At 38.5% G+C, this 15,960-nt stretch overlaps 3 protein-coding genes across 4 annotated transcripts; 2 read left to right on the top strand and 1 right to left on the bottom strand.

The window, feature by feature from the left end:
* Positions 1 to 845: 845 nt before the first annotated feature.
* LOC114555939 (betaine--homocysteine S-methyltransferase 1) lies at positions 846 to 6,164 on the bottom strand. 2 transcript variants are annotated; one of them, XM_028578715.1, is made up of 8 exons: positions 6,073 to 6,164; positions 3,821 to 3,953; positions 3,588 to 3,700; positions 3,270 to 3,461; positions 3,007 to 3,154; positions 2,723 to 2,905; positions 1,977 to 2,205; positions 846 to 1,782 (listed from the first exon to the last, which is right to left on the bottom strand). In XM_028578715.1, exons 2-8 carry the CDS (start codon positions 3,894 to 3,896, stop codon positions 1,665 to 1,667), a joined length of 1,059 nt encoding a protein of 352 aa, XP_028434516.1. In that variant the 5' UTR covers positions 3,897 to 3,953; positions 6,073 to 6,164; the 3' UTR covers positions 846 to 1,664. The 2 variants fall into 2 exon arrangements, with proteins under 2 accessions (XP_028434516.1, XP_028434515.1); XM_028578714.1 differs by lacking the exon at positions 6,073 to 6,164 and adding an exon at positions 5,387 to 5,777.
* cenph (centromere protein H) lies at positions 6,095 to 9,875 on the top strand. Its single transcript, XM_028578716.1, has 10 exons — positions 6,095 to 6,491; positions 7,026 to 7,166; positions 7,354 to 7,409; positions 7,493 to 7,538; positions 7,648 to 7,716; positions 7,835 to 7,891; positions 7,978 to 8,041; positions 9,192 to 9,243; positions 9,334 to 9,494; positions 9,727 to 9,875. Exons 2-10 carry the CDS (start codon positions 7,045 to 7,047, stop codon positions 9,817 to 9,819), a joined length of 720 nt encoding a protein of 239 aa, XP_028434517.1. The 5' UTR covers positions 6,095 to 6,491; positions 7,026 to 7,044; the 3' UTR covers positions 9,820 to 9,875.
* A 109-nt stretch (positions 9,876 to 9,984) lies between these two features.
* Positions 9,985 to 15,053, top strand: dimt1l (DIM1 dimethyladenosine transferase 1-like (S. cerevisiae)). The gene is made up of 12 exons (XM_028578206.1): positions 9,985 to 10,196; positions 11,131 to 11,204; positions 11,328 to 11,414; positions 12,095 to 12,156; positions 12,266 to 12,359; positions 12,453 to 12,502; positions 12,603 to 12,726; positions 13,768 to 13,860; positions 13,953 to 14,017; positions 14,142 to 14,205; positions 14,304 to 14,410; positions 14,522 to 15,053. Exons 1-12 carry the CDS (start codon positions 10,139 to 10,141, stop codon positions 14,562 to 14,564), a joined length of 921 nt encoding a protein of 306 aa, XP_028434007.1. The 5' UTR covers positions 9,985 to 10,138; the 3' UTR covers positions 14,565 to 15,053.
* Positions 15,054 to 15,960: the final 907 nt, after the last annotated feature.

The raw sequence follows: 15,960 nt of genomic DNA, 5'->3' as shown, positions 1-15,960 counted from the left end.
GAAATACTGCTAAGAACATACTAGAGTCTGTGAGTCCGAGGAGCATTTAAAGGCAACATTAGTATCTCAACTTTAGGGCACGTATAGGGACGTGCTGACGTTTTAGGTCCATAGAGCAGTGTGGGATGCTTTGCAGAGTAGATGCAGCAACGAGAACAATATGCATGTCAAACTAAAAAAAACTGTAAAAAATATATAACAACAAAACATATGAATAAAATGCATAAATAAATGATAGATTATTATAATAGATAGTGATATATTTGAACCACATATGATTTAATTCAACAACATTATTTGTGATTGACTGATGTAGACAATTGTAATGTGATGGCCTTAGTTCATGTGCTTTCAGCCCAAACAAAAAATAGCCTATTCTACTGCCAGAAGGCCCTGAAATCATAATATGTAAAACAGTCATTATGAAAATTAATGCATTACTGACAAGAACATTTGTTTCCAAAAAACATATAAAGTAATCCTGAAATAAATGTTAGAAACGTCTGCATAAATGTGGCATTTAAACTGTAAAGTATCTGCAGAAAGATTCCTCAAGCCATCTGGTTGAGTAACTATGTCGAAGAGAGCTGTTGAGCTTTCATTGTTTACACATATTGACTGTTACAGAGGACAGGAGTGGAAAATAGTATTCCCCTTTAATGGTCCCACGCCTTAAAGCAGTTGAAAGTCAATCCCTCACCAGGTTGCATCAATTCTAATGATGCTAAGAGAAAGGCTTAGGATTCTAACAGTTTGCCTCTGCTTTAAAAATCCCCATTGACTTATGATGCAATTGCATTAATATTGCATTCTTAAATAGACCTCTTGAAAGAATTACTTTTGAATAAAATCATTCAAAATGCCCTTTATTACCATCTTATAAAATACTGAAATGGGCTAACAATATTAAAAAGCAAATAAAGGGTTTTCAAGACAGAGATAGGCTGCAGTAATAGTAAGGAGCCAAGAGACAACATTCAAATAGCTCACCCCAAACCTAAAGCATTTTTAATAAATTCCTTGAAACAGAATCAAAGTTATTAAGAAATAAACAGTAATATGATCAGACATACAAGGAATACAGTATAGTCATATTTCACTATACAGAAATGTTCAGTAGAGACAGGTGATTGAAGTTGGGCCACTTCACTTACTAAACCTATTTGTATACAGTAACACATTTAGCAGTGTGTTTCTTTTCACAAAACAGGATTGTTGAAAAAACAAGATCATTTTTATTTATTTATGTGAAAATATTTTTCAGCAAATTACAACAATCAATCAACAAATTTGATTAACTTATGAAGCCGTTTTACAACAAAAAAAGACTATTAACTTGTAAAAGGCCAACTGTGTTCAATCTATGTATTATTATGTTTGGGGATAGAGCATATAGTTACAGAAAATAGAGGAGGCAGCTGATTCACTGATGACTGAACCCAAGTTATAGTATGTGTAGTATGGCCAAGCCAACGGCCTAATAATAAAGTGAAAATAATGAGAGGGGCTGTTGAGTTTTGAAACAGTACAAAGCATTTCACAAATCTGTAAACAAAGACCGGGTTCATCAGATCCTCAATTGCCATTCATTACAGTATATGAAAAAAGGGGACCATCTGATCACACATAAAGTATACAGCAAACTGCATAGTGTATACAAGAGATCACATTTGTATTTTTGTTTCAAGCTGTTTTTCATAATCATCGGCTGGTGTGGCCATGGAAGGGCATTTGGGACGTCCAGAAGCAGGCAAAAGGTTTTCCCAGTACTCCCGACGAGCCCTAATACACATTTTTGTAGATTAGTAGGTTGTAAACCAGCTTTTTTGCAGATCAGGAACACACACTTTTTTCTATTTCTCCTATTATTTTGCCTCCTTTGTTACAACTTTCACCATGCCACTGTATGTTTAATACATAATATGTTTAAAGTAGATGGAGCATGCTACTTTATAACTGTTTCTGCTCAGTCTTACCTGGCTCTGACCCAGGGTTTAGTGTGCATCTCCAGAGCAGCTCCCCAGAGTCCGTGCTTCTCTGAAGCTGGTGGGAGGAATCCTCTCTCTGCAGCCACTTCTTCTGCTATAGCTCTGATATGGTAGGGCTCAAATCCACAGCAGCCACCAATGTAGCGAATTCCAGCATTGTACGCCTCTCTGGCGTACTTATGGATGTCCCACCTGGTTATTGCTCTGGTCTCCAATGCTGAGAGGATAGTAAAATATTTAAGTGTGAGCATTTTGTCATTTTGGTGCTCTCATCAAACTGCATATAAGGGCAGTTTCAAAAGGTAGTAACACATGAGCTCTACACTCACATTCCTTACAAGCTTATTCGTGCATACAGTACATACTTACATAAATATACACAAGTACAGTTTACAAATTAACATTCACACTGTTCCTAACAAAGATTTGGAGTGCATGTTTGGGTTATTTAAACAGGATCATTTAATTATAGACCCTGTTTGGTAAACATAGCGCAGATCCCTGTCCTTTTTGGCAGCTATGTAAATATGTAATATCTTGATCTCTTTAAACCTTAGCTAAAGTGCTATTTTTTTTGTACCATCAATCTAAAAAAAAAATGTAATTGTTTGCTGTTTGGTGCAAAAACAAACACATAAAAGACATTACATGAATGTACTGGAATAACAATAATGTAATTGAATATAAAACAGTTTTCTCTTTATTGTGCAGAAAAGAATTATACAAGTACTGACCGAAGGGGTATTCGGGTAGGCTGGTGTATCCGCCGATGTTGCGCTCAGGTGTGTGAAAGCCCAGCGGCTGGATCATGAGATGGGCTTTGAGACCAGCTTTCTCTAATCCCGCTTTCATCAACTTCACCGTTTGAACGCATGTCAGAGGGTCCAAGTGACAATTTACTCCGACAATGTCAGCTCCTGCACGTGAACACATTAAAATAAGACACACTCAGAATGTACAGCTGAAACATGTCAGACTTGCCGACTTGGAAGTACCACATCACAGAAAGTCGGTGTACCAGCTTTGACCAGCCTGACAGCACACTGTCCAGGTGGGACTCCGTGCATGTCTCCGTGAGGGGAGATGCACAGTGTTGCACCCACTGGTTTACCGCTGGTCTTAAGCACCTCCACTGCCCACACTGCCTCTTCCACATGATCAACAAACTGCAGGAGGAATGTGCATTGAATCATTAAACAAGAAGTAGTAGAAAAAAAACCCACTGAACTTATGTACATTACCATCTGTTGGACAGTTATTTCTCCCGGGCACTGTTCATACCTCCACTATAAAGAAATCAATGTCCTTCTTGAGGAAGTCATCCATCTGTTTCTTAAAGATGGCCTTGACCTCAGTCTCACTGTGACTCTTCACATAACAGGGAGTCTTAGACACACACCCAGCGACCAATGCATCACCCTCATTGGCTACCTCCCTGGCCAGGTCACAGGCTGCCTCATTGATCTGGGCTCCCTATATCAGACGAGAACAGATTGTGATACCAGACTAATATAAGAATAATTTTCATCAAGTACAGTATAGGGCAAACAGGGTGAGGATGTCATTAGATTTGGTCTGATAGGTGTTTTTTCCACTGACGGTGATGTTGGTGACATTGCCACTGATCTCCAGTTTATCCTCACTGCAGTAGAAGGTGAATGTCTGAATCACATTGGCTCCTGCTCTCAGGAACTCCCTGTGCAGCTGCCGAACTGACAGAAAGAGAGGTAGAAAGAGGGGCTTTTATGGAAAACACAAAAACATTGTATGCAAGTAAAAAAGTGCTTTATAAGAATGTACTCATATCATGTTAATAAATAAGTAACATGTACCTGCTTCAGGATGTTCAACAGCAGCCTCAGGTGTCCAGTGTCCAGCCTTCACATAACCACGTCGCTCTAGCTGCATCACATAACCTCCATCTCCTACAACCACCTCCCCAGCATTTAGTCGCTCCAGGATACCCTGAGTGCGCGCACACACACACACACACACACACACACACACACACACACACACACACACACACACACACACACACACAATGTGTATTGCCACAATGTATTTGGTTGAATGTATATACTGAAACATATATTGTATTCTGAAAACATTAACATTATTGTTTTGCATTTCTTACTGCCTGTTACTCTCCCTGATAAGAGATGTCCAGACTGGACAGACCATAGCACTGAAAATGAGTAAACCATTTCTCTACATAATTATGTTAACATCAATTTAGTCCAAATCAAACCAAATTATCACAGAGCAAACTGTGAAGGTCTGATACATTTCCACAGCTAACATTATGCTGATGACAACGCCCTCCTTCATGTTTAATTAGGTCTATTACACCACACAAACTATTCCCAATTTACATGATGTACACAGTAGGCTACTTCTTTTTAACTTTGAGGCAGTTACTGTAATTGTCCTTGCGGGATTAATAAAGTATAAATTCTTATTATTAGTATTACTATTAAACAGTGTCGATTGAACTTCCATCTTCTTTTCTGTCCAGAAAACAAGAAGCACCTAGTAAGATTTAGTTGTTCGTTTTTCACCTTCTCGTCATATGCATTATGTTGAATAACCTTTAGCTTTAATGCAGTCGAAAACATTCCGGTTTGGGACACTAGTTATTATTATTATTATTATTATTATTATTATTAGCTTTATTTCAGACACATAAAAAATGGTCCATATTACATAGAAGAAAGACACATAAAAACAGTACATTTATCTCCTGGATAGGCTCATAAACCAGTGAGCCCAAGTACCCGAGGAGTATCGCACAGAGCTTAGTCCAGGATTTGTCAATGCAGCGATGATACTATTCGCCGAGCTCGAAAGCCTGCACATACACCTGTACATAAGATTACGTAATATAGCAGGGCAATTTGGCAACCCCACGTTTATAAACATTTGGCTTGCACTACTCCATCGTGGGACTCTCAGTAGCATCCGCAACGCATCATTATACGCTACAGTTAGCTTTTGCATACTCTTTTTATAGCGCCTCCACAGATGTGCAATATAAATGGTAGTGCAGTACGCCTGAAAGAGTCTGATTTTAACAGGTATTGAGCACATTCCAAATCTACGGATCAGCATGTTAGCCTGTCCATAAAGCATGCCACACTGTCTGTAAATGTCTCTGTCGTCAGACAAGTCTGCAGTCACATAGTGTCCCAAATATTTACATTCATTAGTAACCTTAAGTCTATTACCTGACAAAAAGAAATCAGGGAATGTCAATTTGGAGTCATCTCTGCCTCGAGCTATAATAATAATACTTTTCTTTGAGTTATATCTTAGTTAAAAAACAACTTTCAAAAGTCATACGACAGACAGGACTAGTCCAAAATGCGCAGATTTGTGCACAACACCGTTACTCTCACCCTTCTCTTCTCCTTGCTGTCCATCGTCGACGTGTCTGTGCACCGTTCAGAACATTGACTGTTTTTACAGTCTATAATAATCATTGACAGATATAATAGGTTCAGAAACAGGCCGGCGCTGATATCGTGCGTCACTGAAATGAGCACGATAATCTCACGAGATTGAGGAAGCCATATTAGTAGCCTACATAAATCAAAGATCCTATGATTCATCCTAATTGTAAGTTTTTTTGCCAAAACGGTCTGCTTTAGAGCCGTCTTGCCTGAGATGTTTGCCTCGCCTGAAAAATTATTAGGCTACACTCTCAACATCATTCATAAATTATCGTTATAGTCGAAATGTCAGACGGACGGAGGGTTTCCAAGAAATTTGAAGATCCCCTCCAGGCTCCAGACATAAACGGATCTATATAAAAAAAATAACGTGTTGAATAGCCTACTACTTTGTGTCTGATGTGTTTTTTTCCACAAAAACTTCGAAACAATAATATATACATATTTATATATAAACAATATTGAAGAAGTTCCAAATTGAACTTGACAAATGAGTTATTTGACCTTTTTAGAGACTGCTAATGCATGGCTATTGCAGAAAACCGGAATTATTCATTGGCTGAGCAAATTAATCCACAACACACTGGCACTGCATAATACATAATACATTTGATTTTCCCACATCAACAAACCCTTTCCTCTTGGCCTACAGGGGGTGCTGCTCAATGTTGTGACCAGACATGTGATGTCACTTCCTGGCGGGATTTCGATCTGAAAACGGATGTAAACAAAACAAGTGACCGATTTAACGGCGACTGTTGTCTACATACATCTATGCGACTGATACACTTGACAAGTGCAGTGCTTTTTGTTAAACAGTTCTTATATGTGATAGCCGCTGAAGGCATTTGTAATTTATAAGTTATTGTCGAAATGTTCGTAGTAAACAGTCGTAGTAAAAAGGTAACGTAACGGTATCTAGCAAGTGTTAACATTAACTGTTAAAGAGGAGGAGGTCGTTTCTGAGTAACTATAGTCGTATAAATTAAGAGAATATCTTTAGTAGCGCTGCCTTTATTTAATTTTGCAACGTTAACCTCAGTTAAACAAGGTAAGTACTGTTAACCAACCACTGTTCGTTAATGTCCGAACCTAGCTAGCTAATATAATCCCTGTAACGTTACACAGAAATCAAACTGTTTACCAGCGGATGTTGATTTTGCGGTAGTGTTAAATGTTTGTTTTAACTGCATTATCGTACATTAACCCACGTGTTATACTTAAATACATTTTAAGGTACTCGTATTGTTATTAATGTTACTAGAGTATTTCCATTTTCGCTCCTTTATACTATTGGCTACATTTACTCCATCATTTTCTGACGATTATATTTTCACTTGGCGTGTTTGCCATTTCATATTAACCTTGTACTGTAGTAAGAATTACATTTTCCCTAAACTTTTCTTTCATTTATTATTCAGTGTCATTGTCCTGCATGGTTGTTTTTGCTTGGATATTAATTTAGCGAATTCAATACATAAGTAGTAATTCATTCTTTTGGGTCAACAATATTAAATTGTTTAAGCTCCTTCGCACAAACTCAGGTGATCTGACATTTTATCTGAGTTGATTTGTCTCTCTTTAGGCGTCTTCACTGTTTGGTCATGGACCCATCTGACAACATGGGGAACCTCAACCACATGGTGGAGGCTGAGGCACTGAATAATGGTCCTGCTCCTGACAGCTCCACCGGACAGAAAGATGCCTTGCCTCAAGACATGCTGAGGTTCTCCCTCCACATCTGCTTTAACACTTCTATTATTATGCATTTTACAATGGCTGAGTGCTGGTTTATTTGATGAATAACACCCCAACACCTAAACGTTCCATCCACTTGTTGTATCCCCATGACAGCACTTTACCTCTTGTCAAACAATTACAATCTTTAAAATGGCTGAAATTACTGTTTACAGAATAAAGCAACAGATGTCCAACCAGTGCTTTGAGATGGCAGTACAGCTCCAAGCAGGTATATAACTATGTTCATTTCCCCATCATATTGCATTTTCATTGAGTGAACAAACCAAGCATTAATATTATTTCCTGTAACAGGAAAAAGTAAGAGATCATGCAGCACATCTGAAGCTGAGAAAGACTTGTGAGTATTTGAAATAAGCCTATTAATGTTTATCTAAAATGTAAACAAAATGGAAGATTAGAGTTGGTTTCAAAATGTATTAACATATATTTTTCATTAAATGTTGCAGGCCAGATTATGTCAATGAGATGGAAAGAGTCAAGACAATTAATTTTAACAGCACATTGACACTGCACAGGTAAACCGATGATTTGTCCATTGTGATGAGGGATTTTCCCACTATATAAGACATATGGAAGTATAATCAAGAAGCAGTAAACTTTGGACCAATCATTGATATAACTTTTGTCTTTCAGAATGCAGATGTGGCATGCTATTGGAGAAAAACTGAAACAGAATGATTCAGAGGCAGTGTAAGTCCATTTACAACATACTGACATACATTTATTTATTTTTATTATTTTTTGATGATTGTATCGTACACTTGTGTTTTTCTCAGTGCCCTGAAAGCTGTGAATGATCGCTGCATGGCTCTTTGTTCACAAATAAAACAACTTCAACAAGTAAGCAGTCTTATCATCCATTGTGCATATATTTTGTTTTTGTCTGCAATATTACCATATTTATAACAATTGTGTATATATAAAGTAGTCTCATAACTGTGGTTTGATATGAGATGAAATTGCACTGTTTGTACTTTGTTTTGCTGCTGTTTTTGGATGCCAAATTAGATGAGAGAAAAAATTGAGACGAAATAACTTTCAGTAGTAGATTCAAATGTTTCTGCAACCCAGTGAATGATGTGTGGTCCAACAGGTATATGATGTAAATTACCCCCTAGGCCCAGGACTAAAATTTCTAAAGCAATATCTATCGTTTTGGTCAAATAATTGATTAGGTTGTAAATACCACAATCGTCAACCATCAGCACCAACCGGTTTCCCTGAGAAACGCATATAATCAATATAAATAATAGTAATATCACTATGTTCTTGATTACCTGTTTATATAGATGTGTTTACCATTGTTCAGATTTAAGAGGACATATTGACTCCTACAGCTGACAGCTAATGCTTCAGTTCTTTGCAAGTTTACTGCCACAATTTAATAATAATAATTTATACTGTTTATTGATCCCCAGTGGGGAAATTACAATTACAAGTTGAGATGTGTGAATTAAAATTGAAATATAGTTGTGGTAGAACAAAATGCTTAGAATATATGTAACCGCTGAATCATGGCTAACTCACCCTCATCCTTGGGGGCCACAGTGACCTTCATACCCTCTTTGACGTGTGAAGAGGTTAAGGCGGACTAGTCATATTAGAAGACCTTGAGGTGTCTCAACTTCTTGAGATATGCAGGGGAGAAAAAACTGGTTCTGTCTGCTATTTTAGACTCTGTAGCTGACAGAAGTAGTAAACGCCCCTCTTTATGACCTTGTTATTAAAGACCGTTTAGGATATATTTTGGGAATAGAGCGGGGGTCTTTAAGTTTTGATGCTAGACTCTCTGTCATCAGAATCACCTGTTCCCGATCTAAATAAAACAACACTGAAGTAAAGTCAACAGATGCTGATAGATGAGTTTTTTTTTTTTAATTCATCAAAATATAGATTGACGTGAAAGTACGATTTTATACGTACATCAATAGCGTTCTGTGAAATTGAGATTATTCATTTTGAACCGGATTCTCTTCTTTTTTGTTAACAGGAGTCCAGAGATCTTCAAGATGAAATCATAGAAATACAGAAGAAGAGGCTTGGTATGAAATATGGTTTACAACTAAAAAGTACAATTTGAGTTTGATTACATTTTTTCCATAGTCCAGTTTGTTGACAATTTGTGTGTGTAGAGATGAAGCGGCTCACACATGAGAAAATGAAAGAGATGGAGGAGTTGATGTCCAAGAAAGAGCACCCGGATACAGAGAAGTACAAAGTTGTGTTGGAGAAAGGCCAGGCCAACCTGGAGAAGTACAAACAGATGGTCATCATGGCACAGAACGTCCTCAGGGTACATACATTGTACAGGAATTGTGTTAAAGAAAATACATATCTGTCAGTACAATGTTTTGTACTTGTTTTTTTTTTTTTTTTTTTTTTTTCTGTCCCTGGCGCTTCGGGTCTAGAAAAGCGCTTTACCAATCAAATGTAGTATTAATATTATTACTATTATAATGTTTGAAAATTGTTAATGCCTCAATGGCATTTGCAGCTGGTGTATTAATAAAAGTGTTTCTCTTCAGGGCATCCTCTTGGCCTGTAAAGTCAACTGGCTGGATGATCCCAAACTTCGAGACATCGCCATGACACTGGAGGATTTCCCCATCTCTGACTGAAAAACGAATTAATTTGTTTCATATTTATATGTGTCTTTATTGTATTGTATTGTATTGTATTGTATTGTCAAATAAATAATTAACAAAATTGCTAAAATCAGTTTTGTGATTAAAAAGCATAAAAGTAATGTTAGTACATGGTGCCAGCTGCCACTAGAGGGCGGAGGAGGCCAGGAAAGAATTTAAACATACTGCACATCCTGTCCATGAAGAAGAGCAGGTTACACGTGTTTACTGCGGCCAGACCAGTCTATTGAACAGCCAGATATATTTTTAATAATAATTTCTGGATCTTTAACCGGAATAAAACCAAGTAAAAATGCCGAAGGTCAAGGCGGAGAAGAAAACCAGGCAGCACCAAGAGGTCAAAAACCAAGGTATGTTTCTCCAAGGAAGAGGTTAGCGTTAGCATGATAGCAAACATCACTGTCAGCTGCTGAAGAAAATGGGCTTTAAAGTTCGTCATTGTATCGCTAAAACACGTTGGGCGGTTTGTCTGTTACCGTACCGCATGTTAAAGACCACACATTAATGATAATTTTAGTTGTCGCTTGTGTTAATACTGGTTTACGTAACGTTAAGTTATAAACGCCAGTAATTAAGTTCTGAGAGACTCCAAACTGGAGTCAGGTAGCTAATCGTTATTTCATGAGGCTGACCCGTAAATGCACATGTATACGTTGTTTATGACACGTTAAATTGTCTAGTGTCTTCTGGTTATGGTTTGGTTTAATGAGTGTCAACCAAATAAGTTCAAGTCAAAACTATTGCCCAACAAGTGCCGAGTTGAACAAGTTTGGCCTCTAAACCGTCTCTGGTATGGCAACGTTTTATTTTTCTAGTTGTATCTTTGATTGAGGATACAATTCTATCTATCTATCTATCTATCTATCTATCTATCTATCTATCTATCTATCTATCTATCTATCTATCAAATCAGCTTTTAGAAATATTAACACTTATTTCACAAATGGAACGATATTACAATGAAACAAAGTACAAAACAACTGTTCCAGATTTACTCTATAAACATCGTAACGTTATTACTACACGATTTGAGGAAAATATGCGATAACGTTGTTGAATATCACGATAACGATATTACTTGGGATAAATAAACCGATAATATTCATAATTATATTACAATTAACATTTTATGAGATCATATGAAATTCTCACTCCTGGGACAAACTCCTTAATTAAATTACGCAAGAGCCCTTGACTTAGAATAAAATATATTTGACCGTACATGCTTTGCTTGTTAACATCCCACAAGCCTAGTACAAAGTGTCCCAATCCCGTCTGTTGCAGGCATCATGTTTAACACCGGCATGGGTCAGCACATCCTGAAGAATCCATTGATCGTCAATGGGATCATTGAGAAGGTACGCTGTAGGCTACTGGTGCACTCTGATACTGCAACGCACACACAAGCACCCTGTAAACAGAGACCGTACACAGAGGATCATGATGCACGGTGTTCCTAAACCATGGTTGGGTTTTTTTAGGCTGCGCTGAGGCCGACAGACGTGGTTCTGGAGGTGGGACCTGGTACTGGTAACATGACCGTGAAATTGCTGGAAAAAGCCAAGAAGGTAAGAGCGTCAACAAGCGTTTTCATTCTTGCTTTCGTGCTAACCTGTCTGAAACTACAAACTGAATGATCAGGTGGAGATATCAAAGGTGACTCTGATGCTGTAATCAGATTATGTAATAACAAGTGTTATTTTAGCCAAATTACTTAAAATGAGTTACATTGTGTTACTCTATGGGATGTTACTTTTAAACATGATGCTCCTTGCCCCATCAAGTGCATGGGGCAAGGAGCATCATGTTCATCTTTAAACACACAGTAAATGGCGCCCAAGTAGTTCAGTTGGTAGAGCGGGCGCCCATATATAGAGGTTTACTCCTCGACGCGGCAGGCCCAGGTTCGACTCCGACCTGCGGCCCTTTGCTGTGTGTCATTCCCCCCTCTCTCTCCCCTTTCATGTCTTCATCTGTCCTGTCAAAAATAAAGGACGAAAATGCCCAAAAAAACACACACAGCAAAGAGTATTCACGGCAGAGTAATGTCTTTAGTCAGAATCTAGTTGTGTTGCCAGGGTTATTAGTTTTTTTTTTTAACCCATGCTTCATGAAAATGTTGTTTTCCACCATTTTTTAAATTTTTTTTTTTAGTATGAGAATGTTACCACTAAACTGGAGCTCATTAGCTTTAAATACAGCCTACCAATTGATTGTTGAGTCGTAACAGAAGTTGTTATTTTTGCAGGTGGTGGCTTGTGAGTTGGACTGCAGATTAGTGGCTGAACTTCAAAAAAGAGTACAGTGCACGTGAGTGGAGACCGCAGCACTGTGCCACCACATATATTTGCAAAGTATCTGCAATCAAATAAAAAGTGAAATACATGATCTCATTAAATGCCGTTGTGCTTTCCGACAGACCGATGCAGACCAAACTTCAAATATTAGTCGGAGATGTACTAAAAACGGATTTGCCTTTCTTCGACGTCTGTGTGGCTAATTTACCTTACCAGGTAAAAATAAATGTTTTCCCTCCACCCTGCACACCGTTGAGTCAGTGTCATTCAATACATTTATCTCAAACTGGGCTTTTCTTAATCGTGCAGATTTCATCACCGTTTGTCTTCAAGCTCCTGCTACATCGACCTTTCTTCAGGTAAGAAGCAACCGGGGGCCCACTGAGCGTTTTTAAACTGTGGTCTTTGCATGTCCACGTTGAGCGTTTAGCAACTCTTTTGTGTTTTACTTTTGCTCAGGTGCGCCGTGTTGATGTTCCAGAGAGAGTTTGCCATGCGACTTGTTGCCAAACCGGGAGACAAGCTGTTCTGCAGACTGTCCATAAACACACAACTACTGGCTCGCGTCGACCACCTGATGAAGGTCAGCGTGCACTCTCTGGTGTCGGTCTTACATGGCAACAGCGACTCTCTAGAAAACCGAAACATCATGACAGTAGCTAAGTTTCCACTTGTCAGTTGAATTATCTGAAGTTCGGTAAAAAAAACTCATGCGAATAAAGCTGGTGAAAGTGTGTTTCCATCCAACGGCTTTAAAGCGAATACACACCTGGGTGTAATGACGTCACATGCTGTTTTGCGGTCAAATTGGTATATCGAATTGATTTGAGACATTTTAAGGTGTTTCCATTCATTTTCGCACTGAATCGCACAACATTCAAGCAAACATTTGCTTATGTGCCAGCTGATAGCTACATATCAAGCTATAATAAGAAAACAACGACTCTATTAACACATTGCTATGATGATGCAGATGCACGTAAATGCCCGACGACAACAGAGGCGGCCTGTGGTGCGGGAACGACAGCGCTCCAAACTGTTCTGGGAGATCGTGGTTCAGACATACTTCAAGGAAACCCTTTGGTTGAAGCATTTTCGCCATTTCCTTCGCGAGTTCCTGATAAATTACGGCATTTCTTAGATTCTTAGATCTGCTATCTAAAATAGCCGTTATATTTTGCTCGTAAATTAAATTCAAAAAGTCTTGTCTCCTTGTTTGTCCACTTACATCTGTCTTTGACACCTGCCATGTGTGCAAACAGAGCGGAAATAAAGGGCGGAAATTAACTAAAACTTCTTCTTCTTCTGTTTGTAGAGGGTTGCAACCATAAAATGACCTAAAACTTAATTGCAATTCATTATTTATTCGGCAAATAACGTTTCCATCAGCGTTTATCGCTTAAGCCGTATATATCGATCAAGATAAAATCCGATGAGACGTATTTCCTGAGTTGATATTCATGAAATTCAATCAAATTTTACTGTTTCCATGAGGCATTTTTCATTAAATATCACTTAATTTGGATAAAAGCGTGTGGATGGAAACATAGCTGGTGTCTTAAGATGGTTTACTTTCATCGTTTTCCGACTGTGTCTCAGTGTCAATGTCCCCCCCCCCGACCAGGTAGGGAAGAACAATTTCCGTCCTCCTCCAAAAGTGGAGTCAAGTGTTGTCAGGATAGAACCGAAAAATCCTCCTCCTCCAGTTAACTTCCAGGTGAGGTTTGACTCTAGTAATTGTTTATACAGCTGATCAACACAGGAGGTAAATTGGAGATATTCAACTTTGTTTTCTTTTCTCCTGAAAAGGAGTGGGATGGCCTGGTCAGAATAGCCTTTGTAAGGAAAAACAAAACCCTCAATGCAGCTTTCAAGTAAGTACTTGGCCTGCTGCACACACAGCCACTCTAATCTAAGTCGGTCTGCCCCCCTCCCCCTCCCCCCTCCCCCCTGACATGCTCTTTAGACAGAACAATCATGTTAATTTATAATTTCCAGGTCCACTGCGGTAGAACAGCTGCTGGAAAAGAACTACAGAATTCACTGCTCTGTACATAATGTGGTGAGTCCTAGTGTAGTTTTTTGGTCATGTTGGAACTGTACTTTTAGGATCCCTCCTCAGCCAGTTTGAATCTAAAGTCTTGTGCTCCATCTTGACAGGAAATCCCAGCAGACTTCAGCATCACCAAGAAGATTGAGAGTGTTTTGCAGGAGACTGAATTCAGTGAGAAGAGAGCCAGGTCCATGGACACTGATGACTTCATGGTGTAAGCTGAACATTTACTACGTATTTATTTTCAACCCTTTCCTCCCCCCTCCCCCCAACTAATCTACTAAAATACATATCTGTTTTAATGTTGTCTGTTCTTCATCCTCAGGCTGCTTCATGCATTCAACTCTGCAGGGATCCACTTTTCTTAGATGGCAGAGGTTCACTACAGACACCAGTGGTGTGACTCTAATGTCCTCCGGCCTTTACGATGAGCGAGAAGGTTGTCTGACTGATCTTTCCTCCTCTGGAGCTTTGTTTGGATGACTTGGATTTCAAATGTTGAAATAGTTAGATGAAATGTACAAAGAATATTGGAGGATACATTTAAAGAGCTCATATTGAGTGTTCTATTTTACCCGTATGAGTACAGATCAAGCGTCCCTGGGCATGCATGGACAGCTTTTGGCAGGTGGAAGTTGTATGAGCCCTCTTGGCAGAGCGAGGGCCTGCCAGTGTGTGTGTGTGTGTGTGTGTGTGTGAGTCATTTAATTGAAAATCTGTAATGGATGATTATTCTAATCTTGAAGCAATCTATAATTTGTATGTCAAAAATACCTACTTGTGAAGAAGGTAAATATTTAACAAGTGTAGATTTTTGAGTGTGTGCAGTCTCTTAAAATAAATTGATTGTGCTCCAGTTTTCTGTCTTTGTCACGCTTTTCTTGTTCTGTGATAACACCATCGGACTAAATGGTACTGCAGACCAAGGCTGCAGCTCCAAGTGGTGCCAAGATTCTCCAACTATTGATTACTCCCTTATTAATTCAGTTGTATTTTTTAATTAAGCATTGACATTTCTTTTAAAACTTTACAGCTAAACTGGTCATTTGAAAGCATTTTGAAACAAAAATCCTAGCTCAGGGGCTCTCAAGTATTAACGGCTGAGTGTCATTTTAGTCAGCCAGCATATGATTGCAGACCGTACAGGAAAAGTGCACACTGACATTTTTATACCATATCATGACATTTTTTACTATTTATTCTTTGACGTTTCTATGACAGACCGTACCAGTCAACATTTTGGACACGCTTTCCCATTCAAGTGAATTAGAAAGCGTGTGTCTAAACGTTTGACTGGTACTGTACTATACTATGACTTTTAATAGTAAAGTCAATGTTATGTCATCAAAAAGTAAGAGTACTAAATAACATAGTATGCCATACAAATGTCATGAACAACGACAAACAATTTGAAATATCATGCTATAAATAAGCTTTCCATCGTGGTTACAATATGCAAGACTGTCTATTTTGGAAACTTTGTTTTAATGATCCTTACCGGAAATCGTTGACGTATCTTATTGTTTCTCTCTTGACACGTGGAACGCTTGATGGTTCACCATTGCCCTCCAGTGGTTACAATATGCAACTACATCTCTATTTGGATATTGCTATTTTGATAGTCCTTATCGGAAGTCTTTGTAGTTTCTTATTGATTCTTTCTACTCTACGAATGAGCCATTACAGTGACAATCTGTACCGTCAGTGAAGTGTGCAGTTGAAGATAATCACTGTGACCGCTAGAGGCCAATGAACAACATACTT

Source organism: Perca flavescens, chromosome 5, assembly GCF_004354835.1.
Source record: "Perca flavescens isolate YP-PL-M2 chromosome 5, PFLA_1.0, whole genome shotgun sequence".
Classification (NCBI taxonomy): domain Eukaryota; kingdom Metazoa; phylum Chordata; class Actinopteri; order Perciformes; family Percidae; genus Perca; species Perca flavescens.
The sequence above is the reverse complement of the archived record's forward strand: the minus strand, read 5'-3'. Positions and strand labels throughout refer to the sequence as shown.